The sequence below is a fragment of the Lichenostomus cassidix genome, chromosome 15, assembly GCF_008360975.1.
Source record: "Lichenostomus cassidix isolate B80296 chromosome 15, HeHo_3.0, whole genome shotgun sequence".
NCBI lineage: Eukaryota > Metazoa > Chordata > Aves > Passeriformes > Meliphagidae > Lichenostomus > Lichenostomus cassidix.
In genome coordinates this window covers 12,881,901-12,903,124 of record NC_139496.1, presented here as the reverse complement: position 1 = coordinate 12,903,124, position 21,224 = coordinate 12,881,901, and the positions used below count along the sequence as shown (strand labels likewise).

The 21,224-nt window shown below is 52.4% G+C and overlaps 1 protein-coding gene across 1 annotated transcript in view; it reads left to right on the top strand.

Annotated features, from left to right (window-relative positions):
• The window catches only part of RTN4R (reticulon 4 receptor), an 80,252-nt gene extending 63,284 nt beyond the window's left edge, over positions 1 to 16,968 (top strand). The window contains exon 2 of the mRNA XM_085076298.1: positions 14,913 to 16,968. Coding sequence (XP_084932424.1) covers positions 14,913 to 16,339 — 1,427 coding nt within the window. The 3' untranslated portion in view covers positions 16,340 to 16,968. The remainder of the gene's footprint in view (positions 1 to 14,912) is intronic.
• The last annotated feature ends 4,256 nt before the right edge of the window (positions 16,969 to 21,224 follow it).

Genomic DNA, 21,224 nt, shown 5'->3' with positions numbered 1-21,224 from the left:
TTCTTTCTGATCGGCTCCAGGAGCCCCAGGCAAGGAGTAACATTTGGCAATACAAGCACAGAGCAAAAATTCCCTCCTGAGTCCCCCACCTTCCCCTGTCTCATTATCAGGCATCATCTCCCAGCTCCTGGCAGCTCCTCACACACAGCTCTTTTATCTCCAGCCTTTCCCCTTCAGCCTGATGAGGTGGAAGGAGGCTCATTTTCCCCACAAGGAGCAGTTTTCCAGCCTGGAACAATCTGCCAGCTCTTACCACAGCCCTCCCTGTCACTCATCCATCCCCACTAAAGCTGAAACCTTCCCCAGCTCAAGAGGGGCAGATTTAATTAACCTGCTATTTTCTCCCACTCTCATTAGATTATTAATGAGCGCTCTAATGAGTCTGGGTGTGATGATGGTCCCAGTGGCCTGTCACAGCACGTGTCCCCCTCTCCATACATCAGCCTCTTCACATTAAGTTGGGATCTTCCAGGCAGAAGTGGTCATTCCTCCATGGGATGACATGGAGAAGTCATTCCCCCAGTCCAGCAGGAAGTGTCAGGAATGAGTTGGTTGATGCTGCAGAGTTGGTTGGTCCTGGCTGAGGGGGGAAGGTGCTGGGCTCTGCCTCAAGCCTGGCATTGGAAGGATAAAACAGACAGATCTGCCTCAGCTGGGCTCCTGGGTGCCTTGGGAATGGTTCAAGAATGGTGACACACCCCAAGACACCTCTGGAAGCCACCAGCTGGCCAAGCAAACCCTGCATGCTCAGTCCATCGACTCCTGGAAGTGGAAATGTGAGTGGTGGGTGCAACAGAATTTATGTGCCAGAAGGGTCACTGAAATCTCATCTAAATTGAATACCTCCACTTTGCAGGCAGCTGGGATGAGTTGGAGATGTGCAGTGGCAGCTGCAGTTCAGGTGCTGGCAGCTCCTGGGGACATTTGCCACTACAGAGGCTCCTTGTCCCCAGGACAGGTCCCTGCTGCTGCTTCACTCATGTAACCATGCAGCTGGGACTGGAAGGGACAATTGAAATGTCATGTAGTCCATGGGCAGGGACACCTTCCACTGTCCCAGGCTGCTCCAAGTCCTCTTCAACCTGGCCTTGGACACTTCCAGGGATCCAGGAGCAGCCACAGCTTCTCTGGGCACCCTGTGCCAGGGCCTGCCCACCCTCCCAGGGAATAATTCCTTCCCAATATCCCATCTCTCCCTGCCCTCTGGCAGTGGGAAGCCATTCCCTGTGTCCTGTCCCTCCATCCCTTGTCCCAAGTCCCTCTCCAGCTCTCCTGCAGCCCCTTTAGGCACTGAAAGGTCTCTGAGTTCTCCCTGGATCCTTCTCCTCTCCAGGTGATCACCCCCAGCTCTCCCAGCCTGGCTCCAGAGCAGAGGGGCTCCAGCCCTTGGAGCATCTCCATGGCCTCCTCTGGACTCTCTCCAGCAGCTCCAGGTCTTTCCTGTGCTGTTGGCCCCAGGGCTGGAGGCAGCTCTGCAGGTTGGGTCTCACCTGAGCAGGGCAGAGGGGTAGAACCCCCTGCCTTGGTCTCCTGCTCTGTGGGATCAGCCCAGGACAGGCACAGAACTGTCAGAGCAGCATTTGTCCCTGGTTTCTTTGTTGTCACCCTGGTTTGCTCTGGCACTTCCCCCAGAGCTTGGTGCTGCCCTAGGCTCTGCAGCAAGGGAGGAGGGTCTGGGCTGTTTTCCCAGAAAAAGCTGTGTGAGGGGGTAGTCACCCCAAATAACATCTTAGGAGGAAAATAGGAAGGGAGACACCACAGGTGGTGAAGCAGAACCAGCAGCATCCAAGTCCTGGGAGGAAACATTTCCAGTGATGTAGGATTTGGACTCTGGAATCACTGAGAGATTGGCTGAGCTTACTCTGAAAAAGTCCTTAAGGAAGGGAAGGCAGAGACAGAGGCACCAGAAGAAAAGGACAATTTGGAATTCCCAGCTGTACTCCAAAGTTTTCCTGGTTTTCATGTGAGAGGTACTGGGCCTGATGCCCCACATGAGTCTGGGGGGATTTGCTGGGTGCTTTCTGTGGAGTTTTGAGGTTGGGAGGTGGGAATAGTGAGCAGGTTTGGAAAGCAAGGCTGGCACCAAGCACATTTTGGGAAGTGATGTCTGGACAGTTCCCACTGGAAGCAGCAGGGTTTGTGCTCCTTGTCCTTGCTCCTGTCAGAAGCTGCACAAGCAATTTCCCCCGGGAAAGGAGAGTTGGCTTCCACTTTGCCAGGGAAAAAAGAGCAGGAGAACATGAGGAGATGTTTTCTTCTGTCTTACAATCCACCAGATTTACTCTTCTTTTTCCTTGATGTGCATCCTGTGAGAAATCCCAGAGAAAGTAACAGTGAATATGCTCGGATGAGGCTTTTCCAGGCTGGAAGAGATGGGATATTCTGCTTGGAAATTAATATCTTTCCTATCAGATGCCATTTGGATGCCTGACATTATTTCTTCTACTGGCTTGAGATTTCCAGTGGCATTTTTGTGATACTGCTGTACTTTCTATTCATAATTTGTCCAATATCTCCTCTTTTTCACTTGAGTTCTTTCCTTTGACAAGATGATTCATATTTCCCCCACATCAGCAGTTGGTCCTTGGTCTCCCTTCCACGCTGAAGGAGGTGAATTAAACAAAGATGGCAAATGAAATGGAAAAAAATTCACTTAGTCCCATGAAATATTAACAGGCACTTAGGGGAAGTGAGCCCTGCTGCTCTGGAAGGGCTCTGCTGGAGGGAAGGAAGTCTCTGTGCCCCTGGAGATTTGCAGGGCCTGGCTGTGGGATGATGATTGTCTTCAACCAGCTTCATGGTTTGGATCTTTGAGTTAAGAAATGAGCTGCAGGAGCTGAACTCAGGGACAGCCTCACCCTGTGTGCTCGGTGTGGGAGAGAAAGGAAAGGTGACCCTGCCATCAGGGCATGGGGGTGCCAGGAATGCCCAGTCCTGGGGAAAAACAAATCCCGTGGAAAGGAGAAAATATTATCCTTTACTCAAGGAAATCTTTTCTTTCCTCTGAAATGATCCTGAATGCTTAAACAACTTGTCTGTGGAGAGGGGTGCCCAGCTGGGATGAGACCCCATCCACCAAGGATGGTTTATGGACAATGATCCCACATGGATGGATGCTCAAGCCCCTTTCTGAGGAGTGTGTGTGGGAGCATGGCCAGAATTAGCTGACAAGGCCGTTTGTTCTAATTCCTGATAAACCTGAAAACCAGGGCAGTTCCAGAGGCAGGGAATGCCAGGGAAGGTTGGGAGCAGCAAGTGGGAAAGCCTGGGAGGTGAGGAGAGGCTGCTCAGCTTGGGATGTGCTGTGGAGAAAGAGGAGATGTTAACAGAGCTAAGGATCAAAGGCATAGAAATCCAGAGAAAAACATATGGAAAAGCACTGGAACAGGCTGCCCAGGGAGTCACCATCCCTGGAAGTCCTCCAGAAACATCTGGATGTGGCACCTGGGGACACTTCAGTGGTACTGGGTTGACACTTGGACTTGGAAATCTTAGAAGGCTTTCTTTTCCAACCTTATTGATTCTCTGATTCCATGAGATGCCAATAATTTCTGCTGCTAGATTTCCCAGAGAATATTCTTCAGCCCAGTCGACTTCGTCTTCTTTTTTTTTTTTTTGTTTCTGATACTGTTTTTAAAGATATTGCTGTCACAATTATTTATTGATGGCATCACCTCGATGCCAGCAAGCCCCAGGCATGGACCAATGTCCTGGTGGATGAGATGTGCACAAACCCCCCCCAGTCTCTGCTCATGGGTCTGGATTATCATAATAAATTCAGATTTATGTCAAGCACTTGATTTCCATGGTGGGGAATATCCTGTCTATGGAATCAATGGACAGTTATTAAATGGATTAAGAAACAGGCAGCTTAAAGTCCTCAAAATGCGATTGTTGGTAGAGGATCAGTGCAGAACAAGCTGCTTGCACGGGAGCTTTGCAGGATTCAGCTTCCACCCTGCTGTATTTCCCTATTTTCATGAATGATCCGGAAAATATCTATAAATTACTGCCCGTAAAGTTCGCAGCTGACTGGGATTTTGCTGTGATAAATAAAGCTGAAGGCAGGGCTCTAATGCAGAGCAACTGCAACTGCTTGGGAGACTGGCAACAGGGAAACAACAGGAATTTGAATCCAGCCAAATGCTCAGCCATCCGTCTGGGAGCAGGGAATGGGGATCACTCTGGCAGCCTGGGAGCTGCAGGGTCTAAAATTGATTTAAGGCCATGCTGGATACCAGGTGATTATGGACATTTAATGTCATGTAGTGGGAAATGGATGGACATGGGGATGGGTGAGGAGAGGCTGCAGGGAGCTGGAGTAAAATATAAAATATCCACCTGGAATAAAAGCAGGAAGGGGCTGTCATCTCTCTGGCTGTAATGAGACCTTGATCTGAGGGCTTTGGGTATGGAAATCTGGTGTGAATTGCTGGTGGAATTCTCTGGGATCTCGGGGTGGGTGTGAGATGAGGGCAGCTCAGCCCTGCACCAGGGGTTCAAACCCTGCTGGGCTGCAGGATCCTCTCTCCATTGCTCACTTCCCGATTTCCAGGAAAACGGGAAATTGTCTCATTAGCAGCCTGTTGTGTCCTTGTTTAGCTTGGCTTCACGGAGCTGCACATTTCAGAGGAAATGTATTTATTTCTAGAGTTCTATTTGGAGGACTATATTTATTTCTAGAGCTGTGGGTGTTGCTGCTCACCTGGGGAGCATGGCTGAGTGAGCTGCTCTCACCTGGGAAACACACTCATCGAAAACCAGTCCCAGCTTTATCTGGGAATGCAAGCACAAGTCAGGAGCTGGGAGGGATGCTGAGGGCAAAGGGGAAGGGAGGGAGAGGGGAGCATGGCCAGGCAGGAGGGGCCAGTTGTCCCAGGGGGATGACAAATATCCTGAACCTGCTGAAGGGAACAATGAGGTGGAGACCTCCCAGATCATTGCACAGCTCTGCTCCTGTGCTGCTCCTCCACTCTTCCCTGTGACAACTCCTGGGGTGTCTGGGGAGCTCTGATCCTCTAGGCTCAGCAAGGGGAGCAACAAGCTGTGAGCAGGGCAGAGAACTCTAATCCTCAGTGCCCCACGTCTGCTCTCTCCTGTGTTCATTCCCAGCTGTGCTTTGGGAACAGGGCAGTGTGGGAAGTTGCAGTTGGAATGTTCTCCCTCTCCCTGTCCTGCCTGAGCTGCCCAGGGCTGGTGGGTCACTCTGCATCCATGCACACAACCCAGCTGAGGTTGCGGAGTGTGTTTGGAACAACTTTTCCTTCCAGGCTCTTTCCTAAACTTTATCCCTCCACTCCACATCATGCAGATGCTGAGGCTATGAGCAAAAACTGAGATAAATGTTATTTTCAAGAAAACCCGAGGAAAATGCTGCCTGGGGCAAGGGGGCTCTTCCAGAAGCTGTGGGGGTGGGATCTGCAGCTGGCAGGGGGTGCAGTCCCAGATGGCTGGGGGGCAGCAGGTGTAAATTCCATCTGGAGCTTCACCTCTCCTCTCTCTGAGTCACTCACACACAGAGCAGCCACCAACGCCAGGTTTGGAGCTGCAGGAAACTCTCCTTCTTCCTAAGAAGCTTTTGAAGCATTCCTGAGGTTCTTTGTGCTCCATGGGAGATCTAAGTCATCTCAGGAACCTGACTTTCCTTCCTTTGGACACCTGTTTGTCCCTGATTTTTTACAGATATGGCACACATAATCCTGACGTCTGGAGGAGCTGCTTGTGATTCTCAATGAATATTTTGTCACTTCACTCTTCCCAGCATGGGGATGGAATGGTGACAGGATCACACGTGATCCTGTTCGTGCAGTGTGCTGGATGCATCCCATCTGGATAAGATGGGAATGAGGATTGGGACCACTTACGATGCCCTCAGCACAGCACTGGAACCAGGCATGGCTTTTCTGGTCTTGTTCTTAGGGATCTGCTGGGTTTGGCTTTACTGGGCTGAGTGTGGGTTTTGGTCGTGTGACTCTTGGCAAAAGGCAGCAGGACAGTGACACATTTGGGGAAGGAATTGTTCCCTGGGAGGGTGGGCAGGCCCTGGCACAGGGTGCCCAGAGAAGCTGTGGCTGCCCCTGGATCCCTGGAAGTGTCCAAGGCCAGGCTGGACAGGGCTTGGAGCACCATGGGACAGTGGAAGGTGCCCATGGCAGGGGTGGCACTGGATGGGATTTAAGGTCCTCCCCACCCGAACCATTCCATAATCCTCTGAGAGCTGTGACAATGCCATAGCCATTGGTGGCTGTCACTTGGAGAAAGTGCAGCTGTGACATTTCATATAACCCTGGAACAGTTTGGGTGGGAAGACACCTCCAAGAAGAACTCATTCCAGCCCATCTGGTTCTCCCAGGCTGTGAGGGAGGAGCTCCCCCTCCTCCTCAGCTCCCTGTGCTCAGTGTGGCCAAGCCCAGCCTGGCAGCCCAGGCAGCCCTGGGAGGTGGACCAGGATCCCAGCAGTTACTCAGAGGTGCTGTCCAAGATGGATTCAGGTGGATTTGGAGAGCTCAGCAAGTACCTGCAGGATTTCAGGGACCTCCCAGTGTCCTGCAGCCTTTCTGCCCATTCTCTTCCCCTTTTTGTGCCCATTTTTCCTGGGAGTGCCTCAGGCTCTCCAAATGCACATTCCAGGCCACGTGCTTTCACCTTCCCTTTCACCAGGGATAACTCCTGGTCACTGGGTGTTTTCTGCCTCTCACCCAACTCCCACAGTGTTGGATCCCTGCCTTTGTCACAGCCTGTCCCCTGCTCTGTGCACCTCCCAGAGATTTTGGGCTCTGCTCCTGCTGTCACTGTGGAATTTGGTGCCTGGCAAGGTGTCAAACTCACCTGCTTGGAGCCAAATCCCTGCAAATCCCACGTGCTCCAAGGAGTCCACAGACTGCTGCTGTGGTGCAGGGACTTTGTGGTGTGACACTGGTGGAGAGGACACCAGAGAGGGTCAGGACAAGACTTTGCATTCTGTGTTTAGGAGAGCTGAACATATCCATGGTTATTCCAGCTCCACACGTGATCACATCCTGAAAAGGGCCACACTCCTGTATGCAGTGGGGAAACTGGTTCACATCTGAGGAAGAAAAGGGAATACTGGGAGTTTGGAGGGGCCAGCAGCATCTGGGACCTGCACTGTCTGCATGGAAAGGACCAGGGTTGGACAGTGTCAAGCCCAGGACTGGAACAAACCCACCTTTTTTTGTGGTTTGTTCCACCAAAAAAGGAAAAAAGAGGCCTTTTCCACAGGAATTCTCCAAGTTTTACTTTAAGCTCATAATCTTCTCCCTTTGAAAGGTCAGGAGATTTTCCTTTCAGATATGCCACAGATGGGAACGGGACAGGTGGAAACCAGGCAGATTTATTCCATACTACATGAGAAGAGCTGAAATTCTGCTGCTGCTGATTGAACTGGCAGAGAGAGCCCCAGCAGGTGAGGGGCAGAGCACAGCACTGGCAGGAGCACTCACTGGAGGATGGCCTGATGTATCCATAGGATTTTCCTGTGTCTATCCATAGGAAACAGGGTCAGGTTTTCAGTGCTTAAGAGAAGAACCTCAAAGATTATTCCTGTTTTCATGAAAACAATTTTAAAGACTATCTTTAACCTGTGTGGGGATGGTCAAGTCCTCATTTATTCTTCCCTGGGAGGGTGGGCAGGCCCTGGCACAGGGTGCCCAGAGAAGCTGTGGCTGCCCCTGGATCCCTGGAAGTGTCCAAGGCCAGGCTGGACAGGGCTTGGAGCAGCCTGGGATGGTGGAAGGTGTCCCTGCCCATGGCAGGGGGGGGATGAGATTACTTTAAGGTCCCTCCCAGACCAAACCATCCCATAATTCTGTGATCCCATGGCTGTTTCTGTGACCCCCTGCTGCAGCTTGGCTGAAGGATCAGGGAGATGTCCCTGCTCACACCTGGGTGACATTTGAAGATCTGGGCACTATGAGCAGGGATAACATTCCTGCATGAATGGCAGTGGATATTTGGGCACAGGATTTGCTGCACCGAGGGGTTCATGGTGAAATTCCCAACCCCAGCTGCAATTCGGCATTTCTAAATCCCAAATAACTGACCCTGGCAGCCCCCCCTGAACAAGCACAGAGAGGGGCTGGGAATGAGCTGCTGCCACTCCCCAAAGGAGCTCAGGGACTTCGGGGAGGATCTCTGGAATGCCCAGCTTGGGGCCTGCAGTGGCAGGGAGAGTGCAGAGGCTCTAAGGGACACAGCAGAACACCTGAGCCTCTGCAAAGTCCATCTGAACCCCTGCAACTGGCCCTCTGAACCTCTGCAAAAGTCCATCTAAAACACTGCAAAAGTCCTTTTGAACCTCTGTAAAAGTCTGTCTGAACCTCTGGAAGTGTCCATCTGAATGTCTTCAATTGTCCTTCTGAAACTGCAATTTTCCATCTGAACCTCTGCAAAAGTCCACCTAAACCTCTGCAATTGTCCATCTGAAAATCTGCAAAAGTCCATCTGGATGTCTGCAATTGTCCTTCTGAAGTTCTGCAAAATTCCATCTGAACCTCTGGAGTTGTCCATCTGAACCTCTGGAATTGTCCATCTGAGCCTCTGCATCCCAAGTATCATCCTCCCACCCCTGCAGTGAAGAGAAGAAAGCTGTGAAGTACAGCAAAACCATCTGGAGCAACATTCCTACAGGGACCTAGGCCTTGGGGAAATCCTGAGAGAGAGGAAAGAAGGTTTTATGTCTGTTAGGGAGCCAGGGAAGCTCTGCCTCAGGCCACTGGTTACCCAGGGCTTGGAAAAGGTGCTAAGGAAGTACTCCCACTATTTAGAGTTGCACTCCCACCTCAGTCTGCTCCTGAATCCCATCTCAGCCCAGCCCAAATGTCCCTGCTCTGGCTCCCTGCAGCTCTTCTCACCTTCTTTTATTGGAATCAGGACTTTTCCCACTCCCTGGCATCCCAGGGCATTCCTGGGCTGTAATAATTAATAATTGTTATTGTGTGTTGGACCTGATCACTCCTGGGGTTACATCCCTTGGTATTTCCCCTCAGAAGGGTTCTGGTGACCTTTTCTCTGAGAGGCTCTCACACCTCCATGCCTTGCAGCAAGCCTTGGGAATTCAGCAGGATAAAAACCCTCTGGCTGCAGGAGAAACTTTAATTTCTTTTGCTCCTTGTCGAGTTCTCATTCAAATGGGCTGACATACAAACTGTTCACTCTCCCCTTCTCCTTCCTCTCCCTGCTGCTGCAGAGGGAAATGCTGGCAAAGCACCAAAAGCATAACCCTGACCAAATGTTCTCGGCCTAAATCCATGCTGCTGCCAAAATTTTGGGAGAGAGGGAGAGGCACTGGCAGGGGTGGGAAGACCTGAAAACTGGGAGTTGCTTTGTCATATCCCAGGAAAGGATGGAGCTGTCCCAGGGAAGGTTTGTGCTGCCCTGAGCTCCTGAAATGAGTTGTGGAGCTCAGCCCCGAGCGATGCTGAAGATTCAGCATTCAAACCCCCCTGGAGGTTTAGGAGGATGGGTTGGAAGAATTGCACAAGATATAACTCATTTTTACCTTCTTCCCTTCAAAATACCCCTGCAATATTAAGTCCAAAAATCACATTAAGAGAGTGTGATTTAGGAGGAAAAGATGAACACCCCGAAGTGAGGAAATGGCTCATCTATTGCCTGCCTCCCTGCCGGGATGCATTACGGAAATGACCTTTCAGTTCTGACCACAGCTGGGATTTTTCCTGCTGAAATCCTGCTCAGGGCACAGCCCGGGTGTTCCAGAGGGGCTGTGCTGCCAAAGGCAAGCAAGAGCACCACAGTCCCAAAGGTTAATGGGTCTGGATGTATCCCAGGGGATGTGGGGTCAGGGACAAGCCAGGGCTGGGGTTCGGGTGCCTAAATTGCTGCCCCTACTGCCACTCATATCCCACCAGCTCCAGGCAGGTCTGGCGCAGGTCTAGCACAGGAGCTGTGCCAAACCTTCCTGCACCATTCTTGCTGCCTCAGGCCCCCAGGGGTGTCCAAAAGGGAATTGGCTCCCTATTTTTAGGCAGCTGGGATTCATCATCGGTGTTTCGAGGTGAGCTGGAACTCGAGCTTCAGCCCCTGGACATGGAGTGTCCCCAGCAGGGTCTGGGGAGCAGCTCAGCACCCCGGAGCTCTCTCACTGCAGTGACCTCGCTGACTGTCCCATCCAAGAGGGGTGCCTGACACCCTAACATCCCTGTGGAGATGCAGATGTGCCCCAGGACCTGCTTCAGCCCCAAAATGAGTGTGGCTGGGACCTGCTCTGTGCCTGTCCCAGGTGTTTCATGGGGCCAAAGCCTCACTCCTGTCCCCTTTTCCCAGCTGGAGCTGCTCCAGCTGCACCATGGTGCTCCATCCTTCCTCTCCGCAGCAGAAGGGAGGGAAACTCCAGACTACTCTGAGCCAATTCTCCTTCCTCATTGACCTCTCAATTCACCTTCCCTTGAAATGCATCAAAGCGCTGCCCTCTTCCCTTTGGCACAGGCACAGCCCCACCTTTGGCCACAGGACAAAGCGGGAGGCACCAGGAGCAGCCAAGTGCTCAATTTCAAACGGAATTTCAAATGATGCCCACTCCGAGCAGGGAATTCGGCAGTTCCAGAGTGTCCCTACTATAAACAAAGGCAAAACGCTGTGTGCATCAGCAAAAGGCTTTGCATTGTAAAGTACTCCCTTTATGTCCGAGCAGGAGAGAATTCAGATGATTATTGACCCTCCGCTGCAGGAAAGGCACATTAGAATATCTCCGAATCGATAGAGACCAGAGCAGAGCAGCAGGGAGAGGCCACGGCTCTGCAAACGGCACCAAACTGCAGCTCGCTTCGGCCTCCTGCAAAAAGTTTGTAAAGCATCTGTTGGAGGCCCCCGGAGCCTTTTCTTTCTAATTGCCACGTTTGACAAGGCGATGGCCTGGGAGAGCAGCGGAGAGGCAGATAATGGACCCACTTTAATTGCTTCCAGTTCCATGAGTCAGAGCGCTGGGGATGGCAAAGGGGAAGTGCTGCAGCTTGACTGAAGGAGCTTTCTGGCTTTTAAGAAAGCTCTGGAGGGACAAATGCTAAACTCAAAGCCAAAGTCTTGGAGGGACTGAAGGTTCCAGGTGCTGGAATTTCTTTCATCTTTTGCATGTGACAGGAACTCTTGAGTTAAGTTTTAATCATGCTGTGAAAGCGGGAGGAATGGTTTTCAGCTAAGAGAGGAGGGGTTGGATGTCATTCCAAGAGCCTTTCCCTCAGGGATGGGCTCTGAGATGGATCCTGAGGTGGAAGAATCCAGCCAGAGGTGGAAGGTCCAGTGTCCAGAGGTGGTGGGAGCTCACTGCAGATCCAAAAGCTGGGATGGATTTATCTGGAAGGCTCAGGGAGGATGCTGTAGTTCCCTACTAGGAGCTGAGCTTGATGTGTTCATTTGGGAATTGGCACAGAGTGAACCTTCTGATCTCCCTGCTCCCTGAGACACCCGTGAATCACAGAATTATGGAATGCTCTGGGTTGGGAGGGACCTAAAAGCTCATCTCATTCCCCACCCCAACCCTTCTGCTATCCCAGGTTACCCCAAGCCCCATCCAACCTGGCCTTGAATATCTCCTGTACTTCTGGCCTAAGGACAGAGCGTGTTTTTCCTGAAAAAGGAAGGAGCCCAGAGCTGAGCTGAACCCAGTGCTCCAGGAAAACAAACGAATGAAAATATCCTGGTGCAAGGTCTGGGCAGCTCATGGCACTCGTTGGCTGCTGGGGTGTGGGACACAGTGACAGCAGGCACAGCTGCTGGGGGAACAGCAGGTGCTGGAGAAGGATTTTGGAGAAGCAGAAAAGCCACAGCAGGGTCCCTCGGGGCTCTCAGCACACCCAGCCTGGCTGGGGACAAAAAGGGTCACCTTGCCTTCCCACAGCTTCATCCACTGCTGCCCTTCCCTCTGGCCCTGCCCTGGGGAATGGGGTGGGGAATGACAGCGGCCAGGCTTTGTCATGGATCAGTCAGGACACGGCTGAGCTGCACGGTGGGAAAGTCAGTGGAAAAAGGCTTTGGGGGATGATTGACAGAACTGTCTCGGTGGAAGCAGCTAATCCGAGCAGCTCATGAACACCAGGTCCCTAATTAAAGCGCACAGCCTGGCCCCGCTGTAATTAATTTCCCGGTGCTGCTGGCTGGCAGCGCTCTTGGTGCCACTGACTCACCGCTCCTGGCAGCCTCCGGGGCATCGAAGTGGGACAGGGAGAGCCGTGCTGAGGAGCAGAGCAGGATGTGCCCCTTCCCTCCTGCTCTGTGTTTGGGAGGAGCCGCAGTGTTCCAGCTCTGGGCACAGCCAGGAGCTGAGACAGGACCTCACTGCTGGCCCAGGAGCTTCCCATGGGAACAGAGATCCTCTGGATCCCTTGTGCTCACTCAGCTGTTGGGATGGGTGGCACAGGGCAGGCTCTTGGGCATGTTCATGGCTCATCCTCTGCCAGCTGCTTCCTGTCCTCTCCTCTCTCCGTGTCTACATGGATTTACATGGATTCATGGTGCCCTTGGCTGGAGCTGGGACAGGAATGTTGTCACTGCAATTGCTCTTGCATGGGAATGGGTCTTTGCATCCCTTCTGCTGTTTCCCATATATTCCTAGGGCATGTGGGATGCACTCAGGCTGTGGCTGGGTTTTCCCCAGGCCTTGGCAGGGAGGTGCAGCTGGGGACAAGGTCCCAGTCTGAGCTGTTTTGCTGTAGTGGGAGGTGTTGCATGAGGAGGTGACTCCCATTGCCCCAGTGTCACCCTGTCCTCATCATCCCAATCATGGAGCTGAAGGAAGAGGCTCCAGAAAGTCCCATTTCTGTGCCCATGGGGTTTCATTATCAGCTGCAGACAAATGGCCAGAGAGTCGCCAGCACTGTTTTAATTTCCCAGGAGGCTCCTCTTGGTGTGTCATGGCTCCAGCAGGGAATTTCAGTTGTCTCGTGTTGCTGTGCTTCATCCAATGGGACGTGACACGTTGAAACATGACAAGGCAGCCAAAATGTGTCACAACACTGCACTCAAACTCTGCCTTGCAGGGCTGCTCAGCAGCTGATAACATCAGGCTCCAATTATCTCTGCATGCTGAGCTGGGCTTTTTCTCCCATGTGGAATGTGATAGATGGGAGTCTCCTGCCTGTGTTGGCCTGTTGGATCACAGCAGATTTATTAACCACATGTGGTGAATCATTTTGACCAGACTGACACCCAAACCTGGGATCCTGGCCTGTCTTTGCAGGAAAGCGACTTTCCCACCTCAGCTTTTCCAATTGTTATTCCTTCAGAAAACATTTGATGAGGTTTCCATGTGATTTAATCTGTAATTGTTGGTGTTTGATGTGATTCCATTGGCCACATGAGCACCTGCCAGGCTCTAAGGGAAGCACAGCTGCTGCCTTTGGATTCTCCCTTGGGAATTTGCGAGGCAGGATGCAGCTCCAGTCTCCCCACTTGATCCCATTCTGCACCACTGGGCTTTTCTGCCTGACTTTCTGAACTCTGCTTTTCTGCCTTTCTTTGCAATAAGGCATCAACATTCCTGAAGGATATTCTGAGTGGTTCAAAGAAGGAAAAACCCTCCCACAACAGAGGCAAAGCTGCTCTTGTCCCTGGGCTGGAGATCCCCAGCCGTGGGGAGGACGTGTCCTTCTGCCAGGGGTGCTGTGACCAGCTGGGAAGGGGACACAGTGTCCCTGCTCACATGAGGCATTCTCTAATGGAGCCTCCCGCTGCTCTGGCTGCTGCCCATTCAATTTAGCTCCCATTTGGAGGAATCAGACTAATTACTGGCTGCTAATTGCTGGGAAAGCACTGCTGGCTCTGCTTTCCTTCCCCACCGGGAGCAGGGAACAGCAGGGCTCTCCTCAGGTCTCTCAGTGGGATCTCCACTCTCCCTTTGCAGAAGGTGCTGCTCTGTCCATCCCTGCCCTCCCTGCCCTCCTTCCAGTCCCTTCTGTCCCTCCTGTCCCTCCCCTTCCCAGCTGGGGAATTCGGTGAACCAAAATGCTTCCTTGTGATTCTAGTGCAGCTCCTGGGCATCACCAGGAAAAGCTGTTCCTCTCAGGGGTTTTTTCAGCCCCATGAGGCTGCCTGCCTGTTTGGGACACATGGAATCTGCTCCTGCCTTGCAAACTTTGTGGGATCCCTGAATGAAACCTTGCACCTGACTTTCTCCTACAACAGCACCACCCCAGTGGAAAATCCTGCTGTTTCCTCCTCTTCCTTGGTCGCTGCACAGGTTCAAGGGGAAAAAAAAATGGGTAGAGAGGAAGCAGGAATAGGTGGCTTAAAGTTTTGACCAGGAGAAGGAAAGGATCTTCTTGGCCCTGAGACTTCTCCAGGCAGATCTGACCTGGAAGTTATTCTGGGAATGTCTCACAGTTATTTCTCCCAGGAAGACCAAATCAGTCCAGAATTATTTGTGGAAAGTCAGTTATGTTTTGAGAGCAGTGTGGGGACACCTGCTTGTTTGGAAGAGTTGTTCAGTGACCCTGAAAGGGAAGGAGTTGGTGACACTGCTGGGATGGGATCTGGAGTTTCCTGGTACATCCCAGGTGCTTTTCCAGTGGCTGAGCTGTGCCAGGTGTGCCCATGGCAGAGGAAAATGCCCCAGAATTTGGTCTCTGTGCTCACAGGTAAGATCCTGGGGACAAGGCTGCTGTTGGATGTGCAAATCCATGGCGCTGATCCCTCTCTTTCACCTCCCAAGGGTTCAGGGCTGAGGAGGTGCCCAGACTTCATCTCTAAAAGTGAAAGTGGTTTAAGCTCTTGAGTTAATTGGTAGAACATTTTGAATCCTGCATTTTAATTGTTGGCTGCCCTGGCATCTGTTGCTTGTGGCTGGTGGTGCCACATTGCAGGGGGGATTTCAGGCTCCTCTGCAGAGAGAAGCACTTTCCATGATGCCACCTAATTCCCATCCCATTTCTGTCATTCCTCAGGAAGCAAACTGCTGATTTTGGTGCTTTGCTTGAACATCCCATCAGCAGTGGAGTCCTGCCCCGGGGCGTGTGTATGCTACAGTGAACCCAAGATCACCATCAGCTGCCAGCAGCAGGGGCTGACCTCCATCCCCACGGAGATCCCCATCCAGAGCCAGCGCATCTTCCTGCACAACAACAGGATCACCCTGGTGAGAGCCACCAGCTTCACCTCCTGCCGCAACATGACCATCCTGTGGATCCACTCCAACAACATCAGCCTCATCGAGCCCGGCGCCTTCTACGGGCTCACCAAACTGGAGGAGCTGGACCTCAGCGACAACACGAACCTGAAATCCATCAACCCCGTCACCTTCCGGGGGCTCGTGCACCTCCACACCTTACACCTGGATCGCTGCGGCCTCCTGGAGCTCTCCACAGGGCTTTTCCGAGGGTTGTTCTCCTTGCAGTACCTCTACCTTCAGGATAATAACCTCCAGATCTTGCTGGACGACACCTTCATCGACCTGGCGAACCTCACGTACCTGTTTTTGCACGGGAACAAAATCAAGAGCTTGTCGGAGAATGTCTTCCGGGGGCTGATCAACCTGGACCGGCTGCTGCTGCACCAGAACAGGGTCAGCCTGGTGCACCGGCGCGCCTTCCACGACCTGGGCAAGGTGCTGACGCTGTACCTGTTCAACAACAACCTGACCGTGCTCACGGGGGACACCATGGCCCCGCTGGTGTCCCTGCAGTACCTGCGCCTCAACGGCAACCAGTGGATCTGCGACTGCCAGGCCCGCTCCCTCTGGAACTGGTTTAAGCAGTTCAAAGGATCCTCCTCGGAGCTGGAGTGCCACCTCCCCCCTCGCCTGGCGGGGAGGGACCTCAAGAGGCTGCAGAGCTCCGACCTGGAGGGCTGCGTGGACTCCTTCAACCAGATCCGAACCAGCGTTTTCAGCACCAAAACCAGGCTGGGGAAGCTCCCCACGGGGCTGCCCCCTCTGGGCTCCCACGACGGCTCCTCCAAGTGCTGCCAGCCCGAGATGGACAAGTCTTTCATTTACGAAGCGAAAGGCAAGGCAGGGCCCTCTTCCCACAGCAGCCGCTCGTCCAACAACCACCTCAAGGAGAAGGAGAACATGTCCAGACCCAAGTACATGGAGACGGACCCTTCCAAAAACGGCAGCAACAAGCAGATAAACGATTCCCCCTTTGGGACCTTCCCCAGCATTGTAGACCCTCCTTTGACCAAGTTGAGACCCGAATTTCTAGAGCCCATTGAACCTTCCACAGTCCCAACCAAAAAGAGGCAGGGCTGCTCTAAAAAGAACAGATCAAAGGCGCAGTGCCGCCTCACCCAGCAGGGGAACAGCTCCACGTTACAGCTCAGCCTAAGCCTTTTGATCCCCCCCTTGGTGTGGAGCTTACTGTTATTCTGCTAAAATTAACTCTTTTCCTGGGTTGATGACACTTTAATACTCGACTTTTGCTGACCTCCGTAAATGTTGCAAACAAAAGCAGAACTCCCATCCACCCTGAGAAAGCTTTGTTACACAAAACTTAACTGGATGCCTTTATTAAAAAAACAAACAAACAAACAAAAAACAAATCAAAACAAAAGACAAATACCGAGATGTACATAATTTATTTGTCCTGAAACCTGTGAATTATACCTTTGGTCTTCAGAACTGCACTTGCCCACAAAGCAGCTTTTGCTACAGCAGATGGTAAAGAAATATGGTTTATTTACAGGAAAAAAAAAAAAAAAAGAAGTGTAAGAAATGCTCTGAAAAGAATGTCTAAAATCTGTTTGTAACTCACCATCACACTGAACAATGTTGCAGGTTCCCATTTGCAGAGGTAATGGATTTGATGCTGTTTTAATCCTATGTTGATGACTCTTGCAGTTTTTCCGTCTCCATTCCATCCTTCACACCACGTTTATGGGCAGCATTTGTTAAAGAATGCTGCCTTCCCCTTCACAAGATTGCAGTATATATAGATATGCATTTTATTTTACTTGTGTACAAGTATACAAAAAAACTATAAAATAAAGATTTCTTTTTCCTAAGTGGTTGTCATCTGCGAGGGGTGAAGGACTCGGAGCAGCTGAAAAGCTGAAAATTTGAAAGGATGTGGAGTGTGATCTGAGCATTGAACACAACAGTGATAAATAAGACATTTTTGGATGGTTATGCAACCTGTAACTGGTGCCAGCAAAGGGTTTGCTTGTGTGAAACATGCCCTGCTAATGCTCCTGTTTCCCTTCAAACTGTCCCACCTTCTCCCAGCATCATTCCAATTCCAGGATTCTCAGAAGAGAAGGAAATGTTGGCCCAGCCCCTCAGAGCTGGGGAGGAATGTCAGAAACAATCCCAAGATTTGGGCAGGCTCATTTTTCTCCTGCTCTGCACAGATGGGCTCAGCTCTGTGGTAGATCCTGAGTGAAGCAGCACTCAGGGAATTAGGAAATAGGGGGTCTCTCCCCAAAACCACAGCCCCCAGCCTGGCAGCTCAGATGTCCATCCCTGGGGTCACCATGCCACTGCCTTCATCTCCAGGGTGACCTTGGGATGTTGAAAAATGAACCACTCGTGGCCACAAACGGTAGATGTCACCCCCATAGGACCCAGTGGGCCATAAAGTGGAGGTGGCTGTGCCCTCCTGGCCCTGCAGCCACCCCTGTGCCAGGCTAGGAAGGTCTGGGCACAGAGATTATCAGGAGATAATCCAACTCCAGGGTTTCTCCAGTTCCACTCTCTGCTGTTGGAATTTGGAGATCTGTGCAGGCAGGAGCAGTGTGTCACACAGGTGGCACAGGATGGGGGCCAGAGAAAGGCAGGGCCACCATGGACACAGGGACTCCAGGATTATGTGAGGAAATCAGACTGAGGGGCTCCAGGCTGCACCAGCCCTTGGGATTCCCAGCCCTGGGACTGGTGCTGAGCTTCCCAGAAGGAGGGAGGCACTGCCAGCCAGGAGTGAAGGCCATCAGCAGGGCCATGACTTCCTTCCAGCCTTGTCCTAGGCCTGATGGCTCATGAGGAGGAGCAGTGACCATGGGAAGGAGCAGGAGGATGCTTGGATGGCCAGTGTCTCACCCTGGGGTGCTGTGGGGCAGCGTGGCAGGGTCTGGGCCTCACTCCAGGGATGCTGCTGGTCCCAATCTCTGTTCCCACCTGGGTGCTGTTCCCACCTCTGCCACAGCCTGTTCCCACCTGGCTGAGTGACAGGGAGTGTCCAAAGTGCTGCATTCTTCATCTGTCTCCAAATCCACCCCTGGGCCTGCCAGGAAGGTGTGGCACAGAGCCCTGGGAGGGAGCAGCTCCCTGGTGTCACCGAGATGGGGACAGGTCTGTCCAGCCCAGCTAGGCAGGAGCTGCTGCAGAACAGCCCTGGCATCCCAGCAGCTCTGACTCCTGGCAGCCCAGCTCCATGAGCAGCCTCTGCACAGGATCCAGGTGTGTTGTGGGGCAAATTCATTGTCCTGCCCAAGGGATGGAGCAGGAAATCAGTGCCCTGTGCTGGGACAGTGCCAGGCTGATCTGGCCAGCCCTGCCAGCCCTGCTGTGTGCCCAGCTTTGTGTGCACATGTCCAACTCACAGGCCAGGCACTGGGACCTTCCCAGCCACTTCCTGCCGTTCCTGCTTGGATTTGTCCCATCAAGCCAGCACTCAAGGATTTTCCAAGGTCCTGCATTCCCGGTCCTCTCCTACTCACCCCAGAGCATCCTTGAGACTCTTGAAGGATTCACACCCACACTGGAATCCAAAGCTCAGCAGCAGAGAGCAGCTTGCCCAAGGGGTCAGCACCGCCTCAAGGTCCATGGAAAAGCCGGAAGATTTGCTGGATGCTGTGACAGGCTCCTGTGGAATCTCCTGTTTGGGTCATAGGCTCAGGGACTCCCTTGTACAGTAATTAGGGAATCTTTTGGTCCAAATTCCTGCTCCAGGGGTACAAGGAAACCAGAAGAGGTGACAAAAATTCAGGATGAACCTGAAAGAAAAAAATAGAGAAAAAAAGAGACCATTGTGGCTTTTTCCCCCAGCAGCTGATGGGAGCTGGGCTTGCCCTGCCCCAGTCAGGATCTTGGGGAGCTTTTTTCTCTGTGGATAATGCAAAGCAGACAAGGAATTCCTGTCACTTATCCTGAGTGGGGCACGAGCTGCACTCTGCCAACCCAGTGACACCATTCCCGCTTTCTAGAGCTCAACTCTGCCGTGCTTTCAGTGGCTCCTAGGACTATACATTGGCCACAAGCCCAGAAGAGTCCCTCGTGCTAATTTCCTAGATTTCCTGCTGTCCAGATGCCAATTCCTGTGTTTACAGGCACTAGAAGGCCACTGGAATGACAAATATTGAAGAAGGGGATGCAGTGGGCAGCAGGAATTCCCATAGGAGCTTGGAAGAGGGAAAGGCTGAGCTCTGGTATTGGTGAGGGCAGGGAGGGAGTTCCAATAAAGGGAGTTTCTCTTCTGCCTTGTGCTTTGCTGGGGTTGGCACAACTTTTCTGGATATTCCCAGCCATGTTTTACACTCAGATGTCAGTGAGCTGAGTGGGATTCACCAAGCAGGGCTCAGGACTTTGTTGGCTGCTCCCCATCTCAGGATCTTTTCTTTCCCTTCCTTTGTCCTGTGCAAGTCACACTCAATTCTCTGCTGTCACTGATGGCAGCAAGGAAATCAAAGAGACAAAGTCAGCACCAAGGAGCCAGGATGGATGAGGGATGGGATCCAAGTTTCCCTGGGAAGAATGGGCTCCCCATCACCAGCACAGAGCTACAGCACTCAGCCCCCACTGTCCCCTGGCACTGTCACCACGCAGAGCCCTGGCAGTGCTGAAGAGGCAGCAGCACCACAGAGCCTCCAGCAGTGCTGGGAACACATCGTGTTCATCCTTAGTGCTCCAGAATTTGTCTCCAGGGATTGTTTGCTGGTAGTTCCAAGCAGGAACAGAGCCAAAAGAGAAACCCTTTTTCCAGGTTTTCAGGTCCATCTGGAAGGACAACCCAAGCTGGCAAGGAGATGATTGTGTCCCTCCTTGTCATGGTCACTGGGAAGGATATTTATCCTCTGCCCCTCCCTCCACCTTCCCATCCTCCTGCAGAGGGGATGGACTGTTCCTCTGCCTCTGGATGGGGAAGGGGATTCCAAAGGCCTGCGCAGGTGGGGATTTGTCCCATCCTAAATGGGGTCCCTGACACAGGTGTGGTGACCCTCACTACAGGGGACCCCATCTCTGCTGCCGAGCTGCAAGTCCTGATGTGGAAAAATTTGATGGAAAAGTTATTTTATCCAGCTGGTTTTGACAGCTTTTTTTCCCCTTTGTTAATGGATAACTGTGATTCACCGGGATCAAAACTTCATGGAGGGATGCTGTGGCTCTGATGTCATTTCCATCAGCAAGACTTTTCCCATCAAAGCTGGAGGCAAGGGAGGGATTATGCAGCGTGGAAGAAGCCCCACTAATGGCCTGGTTCATCAGGTATATCCTGCCATGGATTGGGAAGGACTGAGTGGCTCTGACTCCTGTGGCTCACGCAGTTCCAACGGAAGCTGTGATCTCCTGAGGATTCCTCCCTGTTCCCTGTCCAGAGCCCCTCCAAGCCTTTGGAATCTGAATCTGAACAACCTGAGTGTGGGCAGTGACCTTGCACCAGGGACTGGGACTGGAACTCATGGCTGCAGCTGCTGAGTCAGCTCTGCTGAGAACAGCCCAGGAGGTGACTGGGAGAGACTGGGAGCACGAGGGGACAGCCAAAGGGACCATGGGCAGGCACTGGGGGACATCCTCCATCCACTGCCCACAGCAGGCTGTGCTCCCAGGACTGTTCCAGGCATTTTGCTCCATGCAGAATGGTAGAATCATGGAATATGCTGAGCTGGATGGGACAAGGATCATGGAGACCAGCCCCTGCCCTGCCCAGACACCCCAACAATCCCACCCTGTGCATCCCTGGCAGTGCTGTCCAAACACTCCTGCAGCTCTGGCAGCCTCAGGCTGTGCCCATTCCCTGGGGAGCCTGGGCAGTGCCCAGCACCCTCTGGATAAACAACCTTTCCTGATCTCCAGCCTGACCCTGCCCTGGTCCAGCTCCAGGGTCCTGGAGGATTCCTGGGTCCTGTCCTGGTCACCTCGCCAGCTCTGGTGATGTCTCTTGGCTTCAGAGTTGAGAAATCTACAGTTGCCTCAGACATGTTGTTTCCCCACTTCCCTCTCTTTCACCTCTGGATGTGGGAGGAGCTGCCTTTCCCTCTCCTGCCCTTCCCCTGGGACAGGGAGCTCCCATTTCCAAGCAGTTCCCCCAAGAGCAGCACTTGGATTC